Raw genomic sequence first — 18762 nt, 5'->3', positions numbered from 1 at the left:
AGCGGCTTAGCGGATCAGCTGTTAAGCGGCTTAGCGGCTTGGGGAAAAGGGGGGGGAGGAGGGAAAAAACCCCACAGGAACTCGCAAGACATTTTCGTCTTGCGAAGCAAGCCCATAGCAAATTCGTTTTGCGAAGCACCTCCAAAACGGAAAACCCTTTCGTCTAGCGGGTTTTCCGTCTTGCGAGGCATTCGTCTTGTGGGGCACCACTTTACCTTTAATTATTGCAGTTCTGTGGACATATGTGGGCAACTTGACCAGCTCCCACAATACTCCCTAAAAAGTCTTATGGTACCTTAAAGACTAACAGATTTTTTTTGTGGCATAAAATTTCTGGTAGTCTTTAAGTTGCCACAATAAATTCTTGTATAATTCTGTTACAGCAAAGTCTCCTCTGAAATGTCCTTTGTGAATTTGGCATTTTATCTTATGGTCAACATCACTAAAGTATGAATGCTAGTTTGCTGAGGTTTCCAGTGCTTTGAAAATGTGTGTGTATGAAAATGTCTACATGAAACCCTAGAACAGAGATTTTCAAACTGTGTTTCCTGACACATTAGTGTGTCGGCTGCTGTGTGTAGGTGTGTTGCACTCCTCCTAGGGCTGGGAAGGGGTTAGTTTAACCTATGGTTTGCTAGTAAAACTATGTCATGAATTGATGCCTGTCTAAAAAGTGTGGCACCAACATGGAAAGCTTGGGAAGCTCTGCCCTAGAGAGCCACTTCAAGCAAATAAAGACATTGCTGAACAAAATGGACCAATGGCGTGACTCAGTATAAGGCAGCATCTTATGTTCCAAATAATCAATAAAATAAATGTTGAAGCTGGATAAGAAACATATTACGTATGCTGTGTTCTGAGGATATTTAATATTAACAGAATTTGCTAAACAGCATCAAATTATTAGGTAAGCATTTCCTCACCAGTGAGCTTGTGTGAGTGCATTGAAATAATATTTAAAATATATACTGCACTTAGCTTATCAGTTCTTTGTAGTTTTGATAGAGCAGCCACTTTCCCAACTGCATGCAATTTTTCTGTTGAACTTTCAGTTCAGCAGTTTTCACACCAACTCTAAACCGATTTAAGCTTAAAGTGTGGGGTTCTATTCCAATCTTGTCCATTCATGGTTATTAGCTAATGCCCAATTCATTGTCAAAGCAATCAGCTCATGAAGTTAAGGCAATTATTAATATGTGTACACAATGGCTTGGGCTTAAATCCATGCCTTAGTCCCCACTTGACCCTTGAACACTAGTAGCTATTTAATTTTTTTTTTTTAAACTATATGCCAAAATTCATGTCTAATTTAGATCTGAATGCAGACATTGGGGCTTCAACATCAAGCCAAGTGTTTTTCTTCTCTCTCTCTCTCTCCTTCCATTTTGCTTAACTTCCATTCAGCCTGATGAAGCTTCTGTAGAACTCAAAAGTTCCTCATTATTTTGTTGCTTCTAAGGAAGCTAATGTGCGTTTTGGAATTCTTCTCATAGATCAACAGGGCTTCTTTGCTTTCTGTATCTTCTATCAACCAACTATTCAGGGTTATTAGCAAGCAATCATCACTTCATTTCCCTAAGGGATTGTTGGCCAATAGCTATAACCACACCAACCCAGTTGATTCAATTCAATTCAATTAAGTGAAGTAAGGGGACTTTCAGATGCTCTATTTATTGAGCAGTTATCCCAATCTGTTTGCAGGGAGGCTAGATGCTGTTGGCTATTTAGTGAGCATTCATCCTGATTTGATTGTTATACAATTTTTGATTGAGGTTATACAATATTGCATCAAGGAAGTGTTATCTCATGTTTTCCAGTGTATTTTCCTGTCACTTTCCTTATTACAAAAAGTCCAGTCATGAGGAAGTGGGTTTGTTGCTCAAGACCACCCAATCAATCGTAATTGTGCAACCTGAATTTTTTTTGTATGTTATTGAATCCCACCTGAAAATAGTGATAGTCTGGAATCACCCTTAGTCTGTAGAATTTTGATGATATGTAACATTTCCCTCCATGGACTGGAAAGTTTCTGATGGCTTCTTATGCATTTTTTCTTGATTACTGCATTTCAGAGGCAAGTATGAATATGAACTCACATTGCGGACAGATCTTTATACCAGCAAGTACACGCAATGGTACTATTTCAGAGTACAAAATACTAGAAAGGATGTCACCTATCGTTTCACTATTGTTAATCTGATGAAAGCCAAGAGTCTCTACAGTGTAGGAATGAAGCCTCTCCTGTACTCTGAAAAGGATGCCGAGTCTCATGGTATTGGCTGGAGGAGAGAGGGCAGTAACATTAAATATTATAAATATAACACAGAAGATGGTCAGACCCTATATTGCCTCACCTGGACATTTCGTTTTCCACATAGCCATGATACATGTTATTTTGCTCACTTCTATCCTTACACCTATACAGATCTGCAGCACTACCTCATGACTTTAGTAAATAATCCACTCTGTTCTCAGTATTGCAAACTTCGCCCTCTATGCCGCAGTCTAGCTGGGAACACAGTCTACCTCCTCACTATTACCAATCCATCCAAAAGTGCCATTGCTGCTGCTGCAAAGAAAGCTATTGTACTAAGTGCCAGAGTTCATCCTGGGGAAACAAACAGTTCGTGGGTGATGAGAGGCTTCCTTGATTTCATCTTAAGTGATTCTCCTGATGCTCGACTCCTTCGGGATCTCTTCATATTCAAGGTTGTGCCCATGCTAAACCCAGATGGAGTAATTGTTGGAAATTACCGCTGCTCACTGGCAGGAAGGGACTTGAACAGGAACTACAGAACAGTACTGAAGGAATCCTTTCCTTGCATTTGGCACACTCGAGCCATGATCAAAAGGTGCGTGACAAACCATTTTATGAACTGGATCTGAATACCTGGGAGCAGAGTGGGTGAAATTCAGAACCACACAAAGGAAACCATTATAGAGCCTTTGTGACTAAATGTGCATTTTGAGGAATCTATATATATTTTTCAAATTGAAAAGATTATGTACATTGGTTTAAGAGTCTGCACTGGAATTGTGTTGTAATCTGTTTTTATTGTTTTATCATGGTTTGTTGCTCTTGATTTGGGAATGTTTGCAAATGCAGATCAGGAAGGAAAAGAAATAGTTCTTGAGACAACTTTAAAAATTGAATACTTGTCTTTCCTGGGAAACATAAAAAGATAGTTACTGTGAACATGAGGGGGAATGCTGTGCATGAACAGAGATCTGTCCATAGACAATTTCCATGGCAGTTTTGTGTAGTGTATGCAACTATAGTCGCAACAGAGCATTCCTATACTTCCATTATAACTAAGGAGAGCAATAATCAGATTGAAGCACATGGTCTCTAAACCTGCACAGTAGTGTTCATGCTTCAGTCCCTTCTCCCTGAACATGGGAGAGAGGCGGAGACTGCAGTAACTGTGATTATATTTACCCCTTTTCTCTTGGGGGGTCCCATGGGAGCTCTGTGGATGCAGTGGCTGATCTTCCTTCTGTATCTGTGATCCTCATGAGCGTTTGGCCAACAGTGGCAATGGCTGCAGTGCAGTGCCTGGCCTTTGCCAAAAGAGAGTTTACCTGTGTATGGAGCTGAGTACCTTCTGTGTGTAGGACACAGCTTTCTGCTGTTGGAGGAGGAAAGAATGTCATAGCACATACAGTTTGCACATGAGGATATAATATTCACATATAGAAAGATGGGTGGGGAAATGAATGGAAATGATGTTATTTTGCCATTTGTGCCAGTACCACATGATGTTTGGTGCTTTTCATGCATGGCTAATGTGTGAATGGCAGTGGTGGGCAACATTGTGACTGATGAATGGTGATAGAGTTACCCAGAAAGCTGTGGGAATGTCTGCCAGTGTTGCTGTGGTTTCTTTTGTTCCTACAGCTGTTACTGTGCTTTCTGCTTAGTTGTTGCAACTCCATGGTATTGCAACTACATTAATACAGCATTAACTGGGAACATAGGATCAGGTTGCCTTTTTACCTTAAATAATGAAGCATCGAATAGAGGCCTAGCTTAATGGATTTCATTCATTCAGGAATGCTTCTAGAACTTGTTCCAACTACTTAATTCTTCCACATCGGTGGGAAAGAAATAGAACAGTGTGGTTATTAGTGTGCAGCCAGCTAGCCATTTATATGTTTAATTGGGTTTGATTTCTTTGCAAGGGTCCTTGAGGATCGTGAAGTTCTGTTGTACTGTGACTTCCATGGACACAGCCGGAAGAATAATATATTCATGTATGGCTGTAACAACAAATATGCACAAGAGCGATTATTCCATGAACGAATCTTTCCTCTTATGTTAAGCAAGAATATTCCTGACAAGGTGGGGTATAGTTTATAGGAAGATCTTAGTTCATTATGAATTATGTGTTGGAAATTACCTTTTGTTGCAATGTGTTTTCCTGTATCAGTTTCTTCACTCAGTTCTGAGTAAAGCATGTCTCCACATTTCGTTATCTCCTGGGTTTTTTAATGAGAGTGTCTATAAATTACCTTAAAGCTGGCTATTATATCTGGCCTACTACTCTTATCATGATAGGAAGATACTTTTATCTTCCTAACAATTTACATTATAATGCCCAGATTTTTCATCACATAGCTGAAGTAAACATTCTGGCTTATATTTTTTAGATTCAGTCATTCCACACTTGAAGTGATATGACAGCAGATGATGCATATTGAATCTAGGTTGTTTTTTCCTGCTTTGAGCTAAAATATAATTTCAAACAAACTCTTCATTTGGTTCCAATATGAGATTAGTAAAACATTGGGTGATATCCAGCTAAGTCATACTCAGAATAGACTCACTAAAATCAATGGGCTAAAGTCCATTGATGTTAGTTTGTCTGTTCAATGACTAACATTAGATGTCCAGATTAGTTAATGTATACATAAAATGGGCTTGGGTGACGATAATTTAGGAATTGACTGGGAAATAATATATGTTGAATATACAGGAATTTTTAAAATACTAAGAATGGTCCTATATAGTAATGTAAATAGAGAAGATGTTCTAGTATTTCAAGAGGTGTCTGCTTGGCCACTGCGGGTTAGATGGACCCTTGGTTGATCCACCAGGGCTTGTTTTATGTTCTAAAGAGAGATAATAAATTAGTTCTTAAAATACAATCTAATTTTACCAATCTGGATGTTTAGTTTTCTTTCAACAGCTGTAAGTTTCAAGTCCAAAAGTGCAAAGAAGGAACAGGACGGGTTGTGATGTGGCGAATGGGGATAGTGAATAGCTATACTATGGAATCTACATTCAGTGGGACAACTCTGGGTAAGTGTACATTTTTGTCCAAGACCAAAGCAGACATTATCTGTCAATGAAAAGCTGGTGGTATACCACAGTACAGTAGTGGGATGTAGCAAAGGAGTGACTGACTTTGGGGGGGCGACATTCACTTTTGGCCAGCCTTCCAGGGATCACATAGCAGCTGTGAGTGTAGCTGCCCCACATTATTGCAACCACAGGACACATACATGCACATGCATGCAGAATCACGTATATGAAGATGAGCAGCAAAGTCAGTCCTCAGGGAATGTGCAGGCGACCTTGGAACGGACCGCTCACGGAAGAACCCTGACCAAACCTAAGAGAAGGCGTGTAGTGGTGATAGGGGATTCCCTACTGAGGGGAACAGAAGCAGTGATCTGTGGGCCTGACAAGATGTCTCGGGAAGTGTGCTGTCTCCCCGGGGCTAAGATCCAAGATGTAACTGAACGACTGCAAGGAATCATAAAACCCACTGACAAATACCCCTTCCTCTTGGTTCATGTGGGAACCAATGACACTGCAAGCAATAGCCTCCAGAAGATCAAAAGAGACTACGAGGCTCTGGGCAGGAAATTGAAGCAATTAAATGCACAAATCGTCATCTCATCTGTCCTCCCAGTTGAACGACGTGGCCCAGGGAGAGAGAGGAAAATAGTGGAAGTAAACAGCTGGCTTCGCAAATGGTGTAAACAGGAACGGTTTGGATTCTTAGATCACGGACTGCAGTTTCTTGAGGATGGACTTCTGGCAAGCGATGGGCTGCACCTCTCAACGGTTGGGAGGAATGTTTTTGCCAAAAAACTAAGAAACCTCATCAGGAGGGCTTTAAACTGACTAATGTGGGGGAGGGAGACAGTGCTCCTGAAGGTAGGAGTCTATTAATTGATGAAGATGATCATCCAAATGTCATAGACCAAATGGAGCAAACAGCAAGCAGACCTAGTGGTGGGAGGAAAAAATCCTTAAATAAGAGACACGGGGGAATGACTAATGGACTTCAATGTCTGTACACTAATGCACAAAGCATGGGAAATAAACAAGATGAGCTTGAGCTCTTGGTACAGCAAACTAAATATGACATAATAGGCATCACTGAAACCTGGTGGGATAAGTCCCACGATTGGAATGTAAAAATGGAGGGATACAATCTATTTCAGAGAAACAGACCAGACAAGAAAGGAGGAGGAGTGGCGTTATATGTCAGGGATGTGTATACCTGTGAAGAGATCCAACATTTAGAACCTCAAAGCCAAAGTGAGAGCATTTGGGTCAAAATTAAGGGAGAGAAGAATAATAGTGACCTCATTGTGGGAGTTTACTATAGATCCCCAAGCCAAACGGAGGACATAGATGATGCCTTCCTGGAACAGATGGCCAAGCATGCAAAAGGAAGGGAGATAGTAGTAATGGGGGACTTCAATTACCCAGATATTTGTTGGATGTCAAACTCAGCCAAGAGCATAAGGTCAAACAGATTCCTCACTGGCCTTGCAGACAACTTCATTGTCCAGAAAGTGGGAGAAGCAACAAGAGGAACAGCCATTTTAGATCTGGTCCTAACCAATGTCGATGACCTGGTTAATGGGGTAGAAGTGGAAGGATCATTAGGCGCAAGTGATCATGCTCTTCTGAAGTTTACTATACAACGGAAAGGAGCAGCCAAGCATACTAGGACTCAATTTCTTGACTTTAAGAAAGCCGACTTCATAAAACTTAGGGAAGTGCTGGGTGAGATCCCATGGACAGTAATACTAAAAGGAAAGGGAGTTCATGATGGCTGGGAGTTTGTTAAGAGGGAGATAGTAAAAGCACAACTTCAGGCAATACCAATGAGACGGAAACATGGAAGGTGCCTAAAGAAGCCAGGGTGGCTATCTAAAGAACTTTTAACTGAGTTAAGATTAAAAAAGGATGTGTACAAAAAATGGAAAAGGGGGGAAACCACCAAAGAGGAATTCAAACAAATAGCCAGCACGTGTAGACACAAAGTCAGAAAAGCTAAAGCACAGAATGAACTCAGGCTTGCTAGAGAGGTTAAAAGCAACAAAAAAGGCTTCTATGGGTATGTTCGTAGCAAAAGGAAGAACAAAGAAACAGTGGGGTCACTCAGAGGAGAAGATGGTGAAATGCAAACAGGGGACACAGAAAGGGCTGAACTCCTCAATGCCTTCTTTGCCTCAGTCTTCTCCGATAAAGAAAACAATGCCCGACCTGAAGAATTTGGAGGAAATGATTCAGCAGAGGAAACACAGCCCAGAATAACTAAGGAGATAGTACAAGAATACTTGGCTAGTTTAGATGTATTCAAGTCTCCAGGGCCAGATGAACTGCATCCAAGAGTATTAAAAGAACTGGCAGATGTGATCTCAGAACCACTGGCAGTCATCTTTGAGAATTCCTGGAGAACAGGCGAAGTCCCGGCAGACTGGAGGAGGGCAAATGTTGTCCCTATTTTCAAAAAGGGGAAAAGAGAGGACCCAAATAATTACCGCCCAGTCAGTCTAACATCAATACCAGGGAAGATTCTGGAGCAGATCATTAAGCGAACAATCTGTGAGCACCTAGAAAGGAATGCTGTGATCACCAATAGTCAGCATGGATTTCTGAAAAATAAGTCATGTCAGACTAACCTGATCTCATTTTTTGACAGAATTACAAGCCTGGTAGATGAAGGGAATGCAGTGGATGTAGTCTACCTTGATTTCAGCAAGGCATTTGACAAGGTGCCCCATGATATTCTTGTAAAGAAGCTGGTAAAATGCGGTCTTGACTATGCTACCACTCAGTGGATTTGTAACTGGCTGACTGACCGGACCCAAAGGGTGCTCATCAATGGTTCCTCTTCATCCTGGAGAAGAGTGACTAGTGGGGTGCCACAGGGTTCTGTCTTGGGCCCGGTCTTATTCAACATCTTTATCAACGACTTGGATGATGGACTCAAGGGCATCCTGATCAAATTTGCAGATGACACCAAACTGGGAGGGGTGGCTAACACCCCAGAAGACAGGATCACACTTCAAAACGACCTTGACAGATTAGAGAACTGGGCCAAAACAAACAAGATGAATTTTAACAGGGAGAAATGTAAAGTATTGCACTTGGGCAAAAAAAATGAGAGGCACAAATACAAGATGGGTGACACCTGGCTTGAGAGCAGTACATGTGAAAAGGATCTAGGAGTCTTGGTTGACCACAAACTTAACATGAGCCAGCAGTGTGACGCGGCAGCTAAAAAAGCCAATGCAATTCTGGGCTGCATCAATAGGAGTATAGCATCTAGATCAAGGGAAGTTATAGTGCCACTGTATTCTGCTCTGGTCAGACCTCACCTGGAGTACTGTGTCCAGTTCTGGGCACCACAGTTCAAGAAGGACACTGACAAACTAGAACGTGTACAGAGGAGGGCAACCAAAATGGTCAAAGGCCTGGAAACAATGCCTTATGAGGATCGGCTAAGGGAGCTGGGCATGTTTAGCCTGGAGAAGAGGAGGTTAAGGGGTGATATGATAGCCATGTTCAAATATATAAAAGGATGTCACATAGAGGAGGGAGAAAGGTTGTTTTCTGCTGCTCCCGAGAAGCGGACACGGAGCAATGGATACAAACTACAAGAAAGAAGATTCCACCTAAACATTAGGAAGAACTTCCTGACAGTAAGAGCTGTTCGACAGTGGAATTTGCTGCCAAGGAGTGTGGTGGAGTCTCCTTCTTTGGAGGTCTTTAAGCAGAGGCTTGACAACCATATGTCAGGAGTGCTCTGATGGTGTTTCCTGCTTGGCAGGGGGTTGGACTCGATGACCCTTGTGGTCTCTTCCAACTCTATGATTCTATGAGAATACACACAGAGGCACGCAGAGCCTTTGCCCTCAGCTGATCCATTATCACCTCCATCACATCTATTTTTCCATTATCAAGCCACATTTCTGGCTTGTCATAACACTGGATAGAAAGGTAGGAAGAAAGAAAAGAAAGAGGTTAAGTTATAACCTCTGTTTCAATCATCAATGTATTTAATAGTTTTAAAAGACATTCAGCATATAATTTTTCCATGCTGGATGTTGTGTACTGGAGTGTAATTTGCTAAAGACTGAAGAACTACTTGTCTGTTTGTCTTTCTCAGGCAATAATAATAACTCTCATTTTACCTATGAGGATCTCAAATCTCTGGGCTACCATGTCTGTGACACCTTATTGGACTTTTGTGACCCTGACCGTTCTAAGGTAAGAGTTTCCTGTTACTGCTAAGCAGGGTCAAAGGACAATGATGGATCAGCCAGTGTCTTTAACTATTTCCTGTTTTTCTGAGACCAGCCTCTGATACTGCTTTTTTTACTTTTCACATTTTGAAAAGGTGTCTATCGAAAGCCAGAGATATTTGGATTTGTAATGGAAGCATGGTCGGATACAAATCTGAGACATGCATTTAGCAAAGCTCCTAGTTTCCTCTCGGCTGCTCATATATCTGAGATGTGCAAAAATCTTCAAGTAGTTATTATTTATTTCATAAATTTATATACTGCTTGATTGTAAGAAAACCCCCCGAAAGTGGTTTTAAAAAACCTTGAAATGGTTAGCAAATCTATTCTTCCCCGAGTGCTTCAATTCTGCTCAGATGAGATATTTGCTAACCAAAAAACTGCATTATGTAAGTTTTTAATCGGCAGTTCGTCCATGCTTTCTATCCTTTCTCTTAGTTTCAGCAATGCCTATCTGAGCTTAAGGAACTACTGAAGCAAAAAATCCAGAGAAAGCTCTCAGAGCTGGGCCATGTACAAAACATAGATGGTACTTGGAGTGACATCTCTCTATCAGATGTTGAATCCAGGTAACTCAAGTCTGCAAGCTTTTACTGACTCGAACCTTAGAGAAATGACAAGGAAATAGTGCTGACAACAGGTGACGTTCCAGGCTTTATTGACAAATTAAAACCTGACATATCACCCAGTCCAAATGGCATCTACTAAAAAGTTCTTAAAGAACTTAAATGTGAAATTGCTAATCTTCTTAAAAAATATGTAAGTTGTCCCTAAGATCAGTCCCCATACCCAAGGATCAGATGTAATACCAGTTTTTAAAAAAAGGATCAGAGATGATTTGGGATATTACAGGCCAGTTAGCTTACCATCTGTTCCAGTACTGATAATTGATTCCTACTCTCTGCTTCCTGTTTCTTAACTAATTACTGACTCATAAGAGGATCTCTCCTCTTATTCCATGCCTGCTAAGTTTACCCAGGAAACATTGGTCTAGGATTTTATGAAAAGCTTTTTCAAATTCTAAGTACACAATGTCAACTGGATCATCTCTATTTCACATATATTGCACAGGAGGCAGAATAGCAGTTGCTGGAAACCACAGGAGGAAAAGTGCTCTTGTGCTTGAATCCTGCTTGCATGTTTTCCAGCCACTGTTCAGCCACTGTGAAAACAAGATATTGGACTAGATGAGCCATTGGCCTAATCCTGGGGGTTCTTCTTATGTTCTTATGTTGCCCTGCATCACACCAATGGTTTTCTTTTCCTTTAATTAGCACAAGTGGCTCAGACAGTTCCCAGTCAGATGGCCCCCCTGCACATTTGCTCAACATGGATGAGAAGGTGAGAGTTATTCATTTTTTGGTGAACAAATCTACCTGGAAAAATATAAAAACTTCAATATCCTGGTCCCTTGTAATGGAATGGGGACACTAACCTTACTACAGATTGGGTTGCTATTGATGTTAGTGGCTCAGAAAGAGACCATTACAGGGGATGTGCATTCTGTTACTGGAAAGAAAAAATGCACATATTTCAAAGGATTTAATGGAAAATGGAAAAAATTGATTGATAAGGCTTTTTTATTTTGTTGCTGTATCTGTTTTCTATAGTTTATTTTCCTCATGCTTTTTGTACTAATTTATTGTCAATGAAAAGTATGCTAGTGGTATTGTAATCTATGCAAAGATGTTTTTTCCCAATGCTAATTTCAATTCTAGCAATTGAAATTCTACATTGTATAGTCACACTGGCTGTTTTTGGAAAACACATTTCAGCAAGTTCTTTTAAACATGCCTTAAAAGGCTAGGCATTTCTGCAAGAGAAGGAGGTGCTTTCCATTTGCCTTTTTCTGTTTAAAGGACACAATTAATATCCTAGTTCTTCAGTGATATAGCAAGGAGTGCTCAGTCTCTAAATATTTTAAAAATCTACACCCCCCCATAGTTGAGTTGATTTTGTCAGTTGTTTTCTGTGAGATGCCTTTGAGGCCTGTTTCCACATAGCAGTTGCTAGAGTAAAACATGCATGAACTGGAAGGAGAATTGCATTTTCCTGCCAATAATGTAGTGTGGTTTTACTGCTGGGAAAATGCAGCCACAAAATTTATATTTTGAATGAAGATAACTGGACTGCCTGAAACAAATAAGTAAAGCAGGCACTTCTGTCTTTCGGAAGATGACAATTTGTACAAGTCCTAAGAAAACTATGCTACTGGTTGCTATTGGAGCCTGGATAGGTAACTTATTAGGACTATGCTGTGAAAAAGAACAAGAATTATACTGTGGGTGGGACTTAAGGACTGAGCAGAAAAATACAACAAACACTGGGAGATAAGCTGTATTTCCTATGCTTGTTGACTCAGATGTAAATACAACTGTGTTCAACAGAACTTATTCAAATGTAAGTGTGCACAAGATTACAGCCTAAATGCCACAGAGCAATCTCAATAATTTCTAAATTATTATTTATTTGGAATCTAGGAATACTTTGGTCGCAGAAGGAAATAGAAATGGACTTTAAGGCCTGGTTTGCATGTCACACTAAACCATACCATAGTTTAGCATGAACATGCAGGTGTACAAGCTGTTTGAGGGGAAACCATGGCTACTTTGCTGCTCCCTGGTCATTCTGCTGCTGTGCTAAGCTACGGTTTGGTTTAGCATGCTGTCTGAACCCAGGCTCATGCCTTAGCTCTCTCAGACAAGCCATAAGACAATCAGTTGCAGCTTGTGATTAGCAGACTCTCCAAGTGTCCCTATTTTCCAGGGACGTCCCTGATTTAGAGAAACCATCCTGGGTTCTGATTTGATCCCGGAATGTCCCACTTTTCCTTAGGATGTCCCTATTTTCAGTGGAGAAATGTTGGAGGGTATGGAGTTATCTGATCCCCCAGCCGTCTGAAGGCAATCCTGTATAGGGAAGGTTGTTTAATATTTAATGTTTACTATGTTTTTATATATGTTGGAAGCAGCCCAGAGAGGCTGGGGCAACCCAGTAAGATGTGTGAGGTATAAATAGTAAAATTATCATTATGGAATGGGATGCCCTTATTTTCACTGGAGAGAACTAAACCACAAGCCTGGATTTGGCAAAATGTTATGCCAAGCCATGGCTTAGCTCAGGATTGCAGATCAGCAGAATGACTAGGGAGAAGCAAAGTTGCTGAAATCTCCTCTCGGAATCTTTATGCTTGTTTAGTTTAGCATGCAAACAAAACCATTGTTTGACTGCATTTAGGTGGTAATTGGGAACACTTTCACAATTGTGTTGTTATGTTTTTATTCTCTGAAGGATTTTAATGAGAAGAAGAAAAAGAAGAAAAAGAAACAACTCAGAACAAGGAAGGAAAGGAATGAGTTGCATCAGAAACTTACTCTGAGTCAAACACCAAAACATAAGAAAGATATCCTGGTAAGAGGCAAATTAAAACAGACCAGATAAGTGCCTTTGCTGGAGGAGGACAGCCAGCTAGAAATGTTTCCCAATGGAATGCAGTTCAACTGTTTGGACATTTCACTAGTTTTCTGTCTAGTGAGTGTTGCTTTTTTTTTTTTTATTCCTGTATTGTTGAAGTGGTCTAGGTTATTCTCATGACTGACAATTTTATGGGGCTGAATGAGACACTTGCCTGAAGCCTCAGGCCATGGGTGACAGATCAGTCCCTTTTCTCCCCCCTCACAGTCCCACCCCATCCCCACAAGTGATTACTCTTACCTCCCCAGTTTTGCTCACATCATCCTCATTTTTTGTTTATTGTCCTACACAGTAAATTGATGGTGCGCTGCCTCCATACGTCTTTTAAGTTTGGTGCCACTCCTCCTACTCCTCTGTTACTGGCCATAGCCAGGCCTCTACTGACTGACTGGTCACTTACCACACTACTGTCCTGCAGCAAGCCTGGTCAGTGCTGCTATTTCTTGAGGAATCTAGGTGGGTCACTCATTGTCTCATGGAAAGGTCTGGCTTTCTTGGGCTGCCAGGTGGCAACAGGGGTTGCCAGTGCTTGTTGGGTTGGCTGTCTGATACTGTCTACTGACATAACTTAGTAGAGCTTCGTTGTTAGAAAGACAAGCAGAAGCTTCTCATCTTCCTCAGTCCTTCATCATTGACATGACTGCACTAACTAGCCTGGGCAAGACATGTAGTGGTTTGGGAGGTGCACTTTTTAGAGTGGAAGATTTTTGAGGTCCTACATGCCCACAAATCTGGCTATTCAGCCAGCTACCTCACTCTGTCACATTTTGGCTCTACAGCCAGCTTGCTTCCTGCTTTGAACATTAAGTCTCCACACTCCTTTCCCACTTTCTGCTGGCTGGGAGGGAGTGCCAGTGAGAAAAAAGTGGAGGTGCTGGCAGCATCCTGCCTCTTTCTGTGCCTTTGGTTTTCCTGCAATTCACTCCTCCAGGTAGAGCGTGCTAGTTCAACTGAGCAGCAGAAGGGAGAGTGAATGAGCAGGTTTATTGCTGTGTTTTGTGCAAGTCCATAGCAGCAGTGGAGGGAAGTGTGTGTTCCCATGCCTATACACCTACCTACCCCAGTCTGACCTAGTGGCAGAAGGAGACTGAGAGAGAACGCTTCTTTCTTATTCGTTACACCTCTTCTTCTTTCCTACCTGTACTCCTTCTCTTCTTGAAGCCATTGAGCTTGCGACATTGTCCAAATAAGAAAACTTCTGACATGTAAAAGGGAAGAAGGGAAAGAGAGAGGACGAGTGTGTGCCAGAATCCAGACAATGATGTTTCATAGCTGTGCTATCCCAATAGCAGACTATATATAATCACACACTCAGCCAGTTCCTACAGACCAGCTTCAATCTTGTTGTGCACCAGAGTAGAGCTTTCATAGATCATAGTCAGCTTCACCAGATGCAGTCTTGAAGGTGCCACAAGACTCCCTCTCTGGAAAATTTATTGTATGAGGAATAATAGAGAGCAAGAGTGAGAGAGCTGCTGTTGTCAAACAATACCATGAAGAACTTTGGCAGTGGTAATCATAAGTCAGTGAGTGTGGGTATGACAATGAATATGCCATGCTCTATGTCTTTCACATTGTATCTGTCAACAATGGGGCATGCATAACCCAGCTGTAGAGGGGTACCACTGAGCCTCTTGGGCTTGCTGATTAGGAGGTCAGCTGTTTGAATCCTCATCACAGGGTGAGCTCCTGTTGCTCAGTTCCAGCTCCTGCCAACCTAGCAGTTTGAAAGCATGCCAGTGCAAGTAGATAAATAAGTACCGCTGTGGCAGAAAGGAAAACAGTGTTTCCATGCACTCTGGTTTCCATCATGGTGTTCCATTGGGCCAGAAGCAGTTTAGTCATGCTGGCCACATGACCTGGAAAGCTGTCTGTGGACAAATGCCAGCTCCCTCGACTTGAAAGCGAGATGAGCGCCGCAACCCCATAGTTGCCTTTGACTGGACTTAACCGTCCAGGGGTCCTTTATCTTTTTTTGTTAACCTTCTAGTGTTTGTGAGAGAATATGGGGGCAGGACAATAGATTATGTTGGAAATTAAGCAGTGTGTAGGAGTGATGGCTAATCTCTCTCTGTTTATGAATGAGAGGTGTGTGAGAGCACCCTGAATGTGGCAGAGGCACCATTTACTGCTCTGCCTCAGGTAGCAAAATGTATTGGGCAGGGCCTCAGTATTCTGCAGAAACAATCATTGTTTTGTTATAATTTGTTCGTGACTTCTAAGGCAGTCCACCTATTAGCCACACTGAGCCCTTTATCTCAGGAGGTGGATTGGGAGTAGAGAATCTACATGCTGCCTCTGGCCTGGCCACCCACCCACCACCATTTTGCCTGCTGCCACCAGCCTGCCCAGCCTCCAGCTACCCTCCTGCTGTCTACTGTGCAGCAGCCAGTGGCACCCACTACCTAGCATTTTAGGAACACCACTGCTTTTCCACTGCAGTGCTGAGTTATTCTGGAATGTCCTTCCTTAGTGTAAAGCACCTCGGGCAAGGTGACCCCAGAGAGCATCTGTGCCTCCCCCATTTTTCAACAGCAAATACTGTTTAAAGTTCAACTGTACGAAATACAAAAGTTTGTTAATGGCACAGGATTGCTGTGAGGAAGCAGGTAGCCTTGTTAGTGTCTGACACGTAATTATTTTTCTTTTTAAGGGGTCATATGAATGATCTGTACCTAAAGGGTACAGTAGGAGACCTTACACCTAAATTTTTTTTTTAAACTCCACAATTATAAATGTGACATTTTTAAAGATTACAAAGCAGAGTGGGGATGAAGGTAGTTGTTCCTTGTCATCATTATGGGCACTATCCACTATACCCTTGCAGGTTAATTATAGTTCCTTAACATCCATCTGTCCAGCACACAGCTGTTAACATTTCTTATATGCTGTGGTCTAATTAACTAGATTGTGATTCATTAGTAGTGGTAGTAATGATAATAGTAGCAAGGGTTGCCATATTTCAAAATGGTTAGTGGGTATGCTGTTTTTCTTCAACTGTCAATAAGTGGCTGCCTACTCTTTTCCTAGACAGGAGATAGTTTAGTTGCACATATAGCAACGCCATCCAATGCATACCTAAAGGTTGCATTCAATGGTATATCTTATAATAACAGAAGATTATTTAATCCATTGGAGGCTTGCTTTAGCCAAGTTAGGGGGGGGAGGAATTTTTGTCAATTCCTTCACTACAGTACCCATGCCACCTGCACATAGTGTTTGAAAGGGTCATCCAATCCACTGGAACAGATTTTGGAGGCATGTAGGGGTCTGCAGGAAGAAGGTGGAATCAGCACAAATTGGTTCTATCCTCATTCCATTGACAGAAGTAGCCACTGAATCAAAGAGCTTTCCATCAGCAGGAGTGACACAGTTGGATATGACCCTAAGATTCTGTCATAATCCCCCCTCTTTACAGAAAAGCATGGGGGGTAATTGCATTTTGTAGACTGAAATTCACTACGATCTACTTTGGATGTGAAGAGTTCCATATTTAATCCCTGATTATTTTCAGAAAAATAATCTCATAGCAAGGCTGAAAAAAAGATCTGCCTGAGACCAGGAAAAGTTGCTGCCAATCAGAGTAAACAGGCCTGACTCAGTTTAAGAAGGTTCATATGTTCAACTAGATACACCAAATAAAATAAATACATAAGTCAAACAAAAAACAGGAGTATTCTTTCACAAAGTGTTCCATTTATAGTTGTGTCTACACTAGGGTGTCAATATATATATATGGGGCACTGTTCCCATGTTTGTGTTGTGTGTGCCTTCATTCACACGCTTTCACACTGTTCATAAGTATGACATGCACTGATACTCCTATAATTTTGGCACCAAGCCAAGATGTATTTGTTTGCTCAGGCATTTTAATTTTTTGTTTTGTTTTAATGTCTTTCTCTGCTTTGTTTGTTTGTTTGGCTACCTCTGTGCATTTTTTATGAGTTTGTTCATTGTTTTATTGATATGGTTATTATAGTTTATTTTCTGTTGCAGCCTGTCCTTTTATAAGAATTGGAAGGGCAGGCAGTAAATATTTTAAATTAAGAATATATCATACACAAATGATAAACTCAAAGACATACATTTTCTTAAAAGACAATACAGAAAGAATGCAAAACAAGGCAGTGGTGTAGCTAGGGCTTTTGCTGTCCAGGGCAGTCACTGAGTTTGCTGCCTCTCTCACTGTTCATCATCTGTGAGCCCCACCTCCATCAGCTATAGAGCCTGGCAGCCTGTGGGGCAGTCCCTTATGATGCAGGGGTGGTGGGTTAAGATGAAGTGCTGACTCCTCTCCACCATCAGCTTCAGTGCAGCTGAAGCCCGACTTCCACTTAAGACCATCAGCAGACCACATTAAGAGTCCAGAATGGGGTCCAAAATGGCAACCAAAGGATCCATTGGATCCTACGCAAGCACACTAAGATTAGAGATCTAATTTGTGTTTCTCTACTGTTCCAGCTTGGTGCAGAAAAACCTCAAGAAAATAGCCCTTCCCACCATCCACCCTTCACTGCAGGAACCAGAAGGAATTCAAACTGACAGTGGATCTCCCACTCTCATCATCCTTCAGGGCACAGTTAGCATTGTTCTGTAGGACTGGAGAGATGTAATTTCAGATATTCAATCAGCCACAAATTGACCATCTGACCTTGGGCCAGTCACTATTTTTCAGCTTATCCAATGGTCAATGGTATTCTCTACTTTTGTAGTTGGTTGTATACACATGGCATAAACATGTAAGTTGCCCTCTAGATCCAAACACACACACACACACATTATAAGCAATCAATACTCCAAAGTGCTTATCTTCTAAACTTGCCATTTAAATGGTTTAATCCTGATAAAAGATCCTGTTTCCAAAAAGGACAGGAGATGGTAGTCTGATCTCTTCACCACTTTTAATTGATCTCTGAGACGTTGAGGGGAGGAAAATAATAAGGGGGTTGGCCGGGTTGGCTGGGCTGTGTGCACATTATTGCTTACTCCAGCTTTTCTTGGAGGGAAGCCTTCCCCCAACCCTTCCTCTCTCCAGGTTTTCTCTCTCACACAGTTGCAAAACCAGACTGGGCAGCAGCCCATCTTCTGCTTCACGGGGAAAGGGGAAGGAGGATCTGCAAAGGAAAGGGGAAGCAGAATCGCTACGGGGCACCAGGCACCATCCTGCCAGCAAAGTGCGGCTAGAGTTAGTTGCCAGGTGAGAGGAGGCGCAGCAAGGGAGGATGACGGAAGGAGCACACATCCACCCCACCAGCCAAGCACTGCCTGGGGTGGCCTGCCCCCTGTACCCCTCCCTAAATATGCTACTGAAACAAGGCAACTAAATGGCACATTGTAGGTCATCAAAAAGAGGCATCTACTTTTTTATTTCCTGAAGATTGTGGGAGGGTGTAATTAGATAGGAAGGCAATCTGCCTGTTCTGTAGCCAGCTCAGCTTGGCATGCCTAAGATTCATCACATATACAGAGACAATTTGATCATTAGCATTTGCCAATGGCACAGGGAGATGGGACCAGAGGTGTAAATCAATTTCTTTGGCTTTCTTGTCAGATGGTGGGAAGGGGCAAACCTTCCCTGCAGGTGTGAAAGAGTTGCTTTGAGTGGATATGACCTACAAGTAGTTTCTGGATTCAAATAACGTTCCACTGAGGGGACTAAAAGTAGAGGGTACTAGCTTCTTGCTGCAATCACATCAATGGCATTAGATAACTATGACTTCTCTTATTGTATCT

At 41.8% G+C, this 18762-nt stretch overlaps 1 protein-coding gene across 9 annotated transcripts in view; it reads left to right on the top strand.

Moving 5' to 3' along the window:
* The window catches only part of AGBL2 (AGBL carboxypeptidase 2), a 32492-nt gene that overhangs the window by 5221 nt on the left and 8509 nt on the right, over positions 1–18762 (top strand). For 3 of the 9 annotated variants that reach the window (XM_083446499.1, XM_083446501.1, XM_083446500.1), the window contains exons 8-15: positions 2073–2852; positions 4183–4342; positions 5176–5302; positions 9420–9520; positions 9994–10124; positions 10830–10896; positions 12847–12966; positions 18038–18226. In XM_083446499.1, the coding sequence (XP_083302625.1) occupies positions 2073–2852; positions 4183–4342; positions 5176–5302; positions 9420–9520; positions 9994–10124; positions 10830–10896; positions 12847–12966; positions 18038–18226 (1675 nt within the window). The remainder of the gene's footprint in view (positions 1–2072; positions 2853–4182; positions 4343–5175; positions 5303–9419; positions 9521–9993; positions 10125–10829; positions 10897–12846; positions 12967–18037; positions 18227–18762) is intronic. The other 6 variants (XM_083446502.1, XM_083446503.1, XM_083446507.1 and 3 more) reach the window with 4 other exon arrangements.

This window comes from Podarcis tiliguerta (genome assembly GCF_965153285.1).
Source record: "Podarcis tiliguerta genome assembly, chromosome: 1".
Taxonomy (NCBI): Eukaryota; Metazoa; Chordata; class Lepidosauria; order Squamata; family Lacertidae; genus Podarcis; species Podarcis tiliguerta.
The sequence above is the reverse complement of the archived record's forward strand: the minus strand, read 5'-3'. Positions and strand labels throughout refer to the sequence as shown.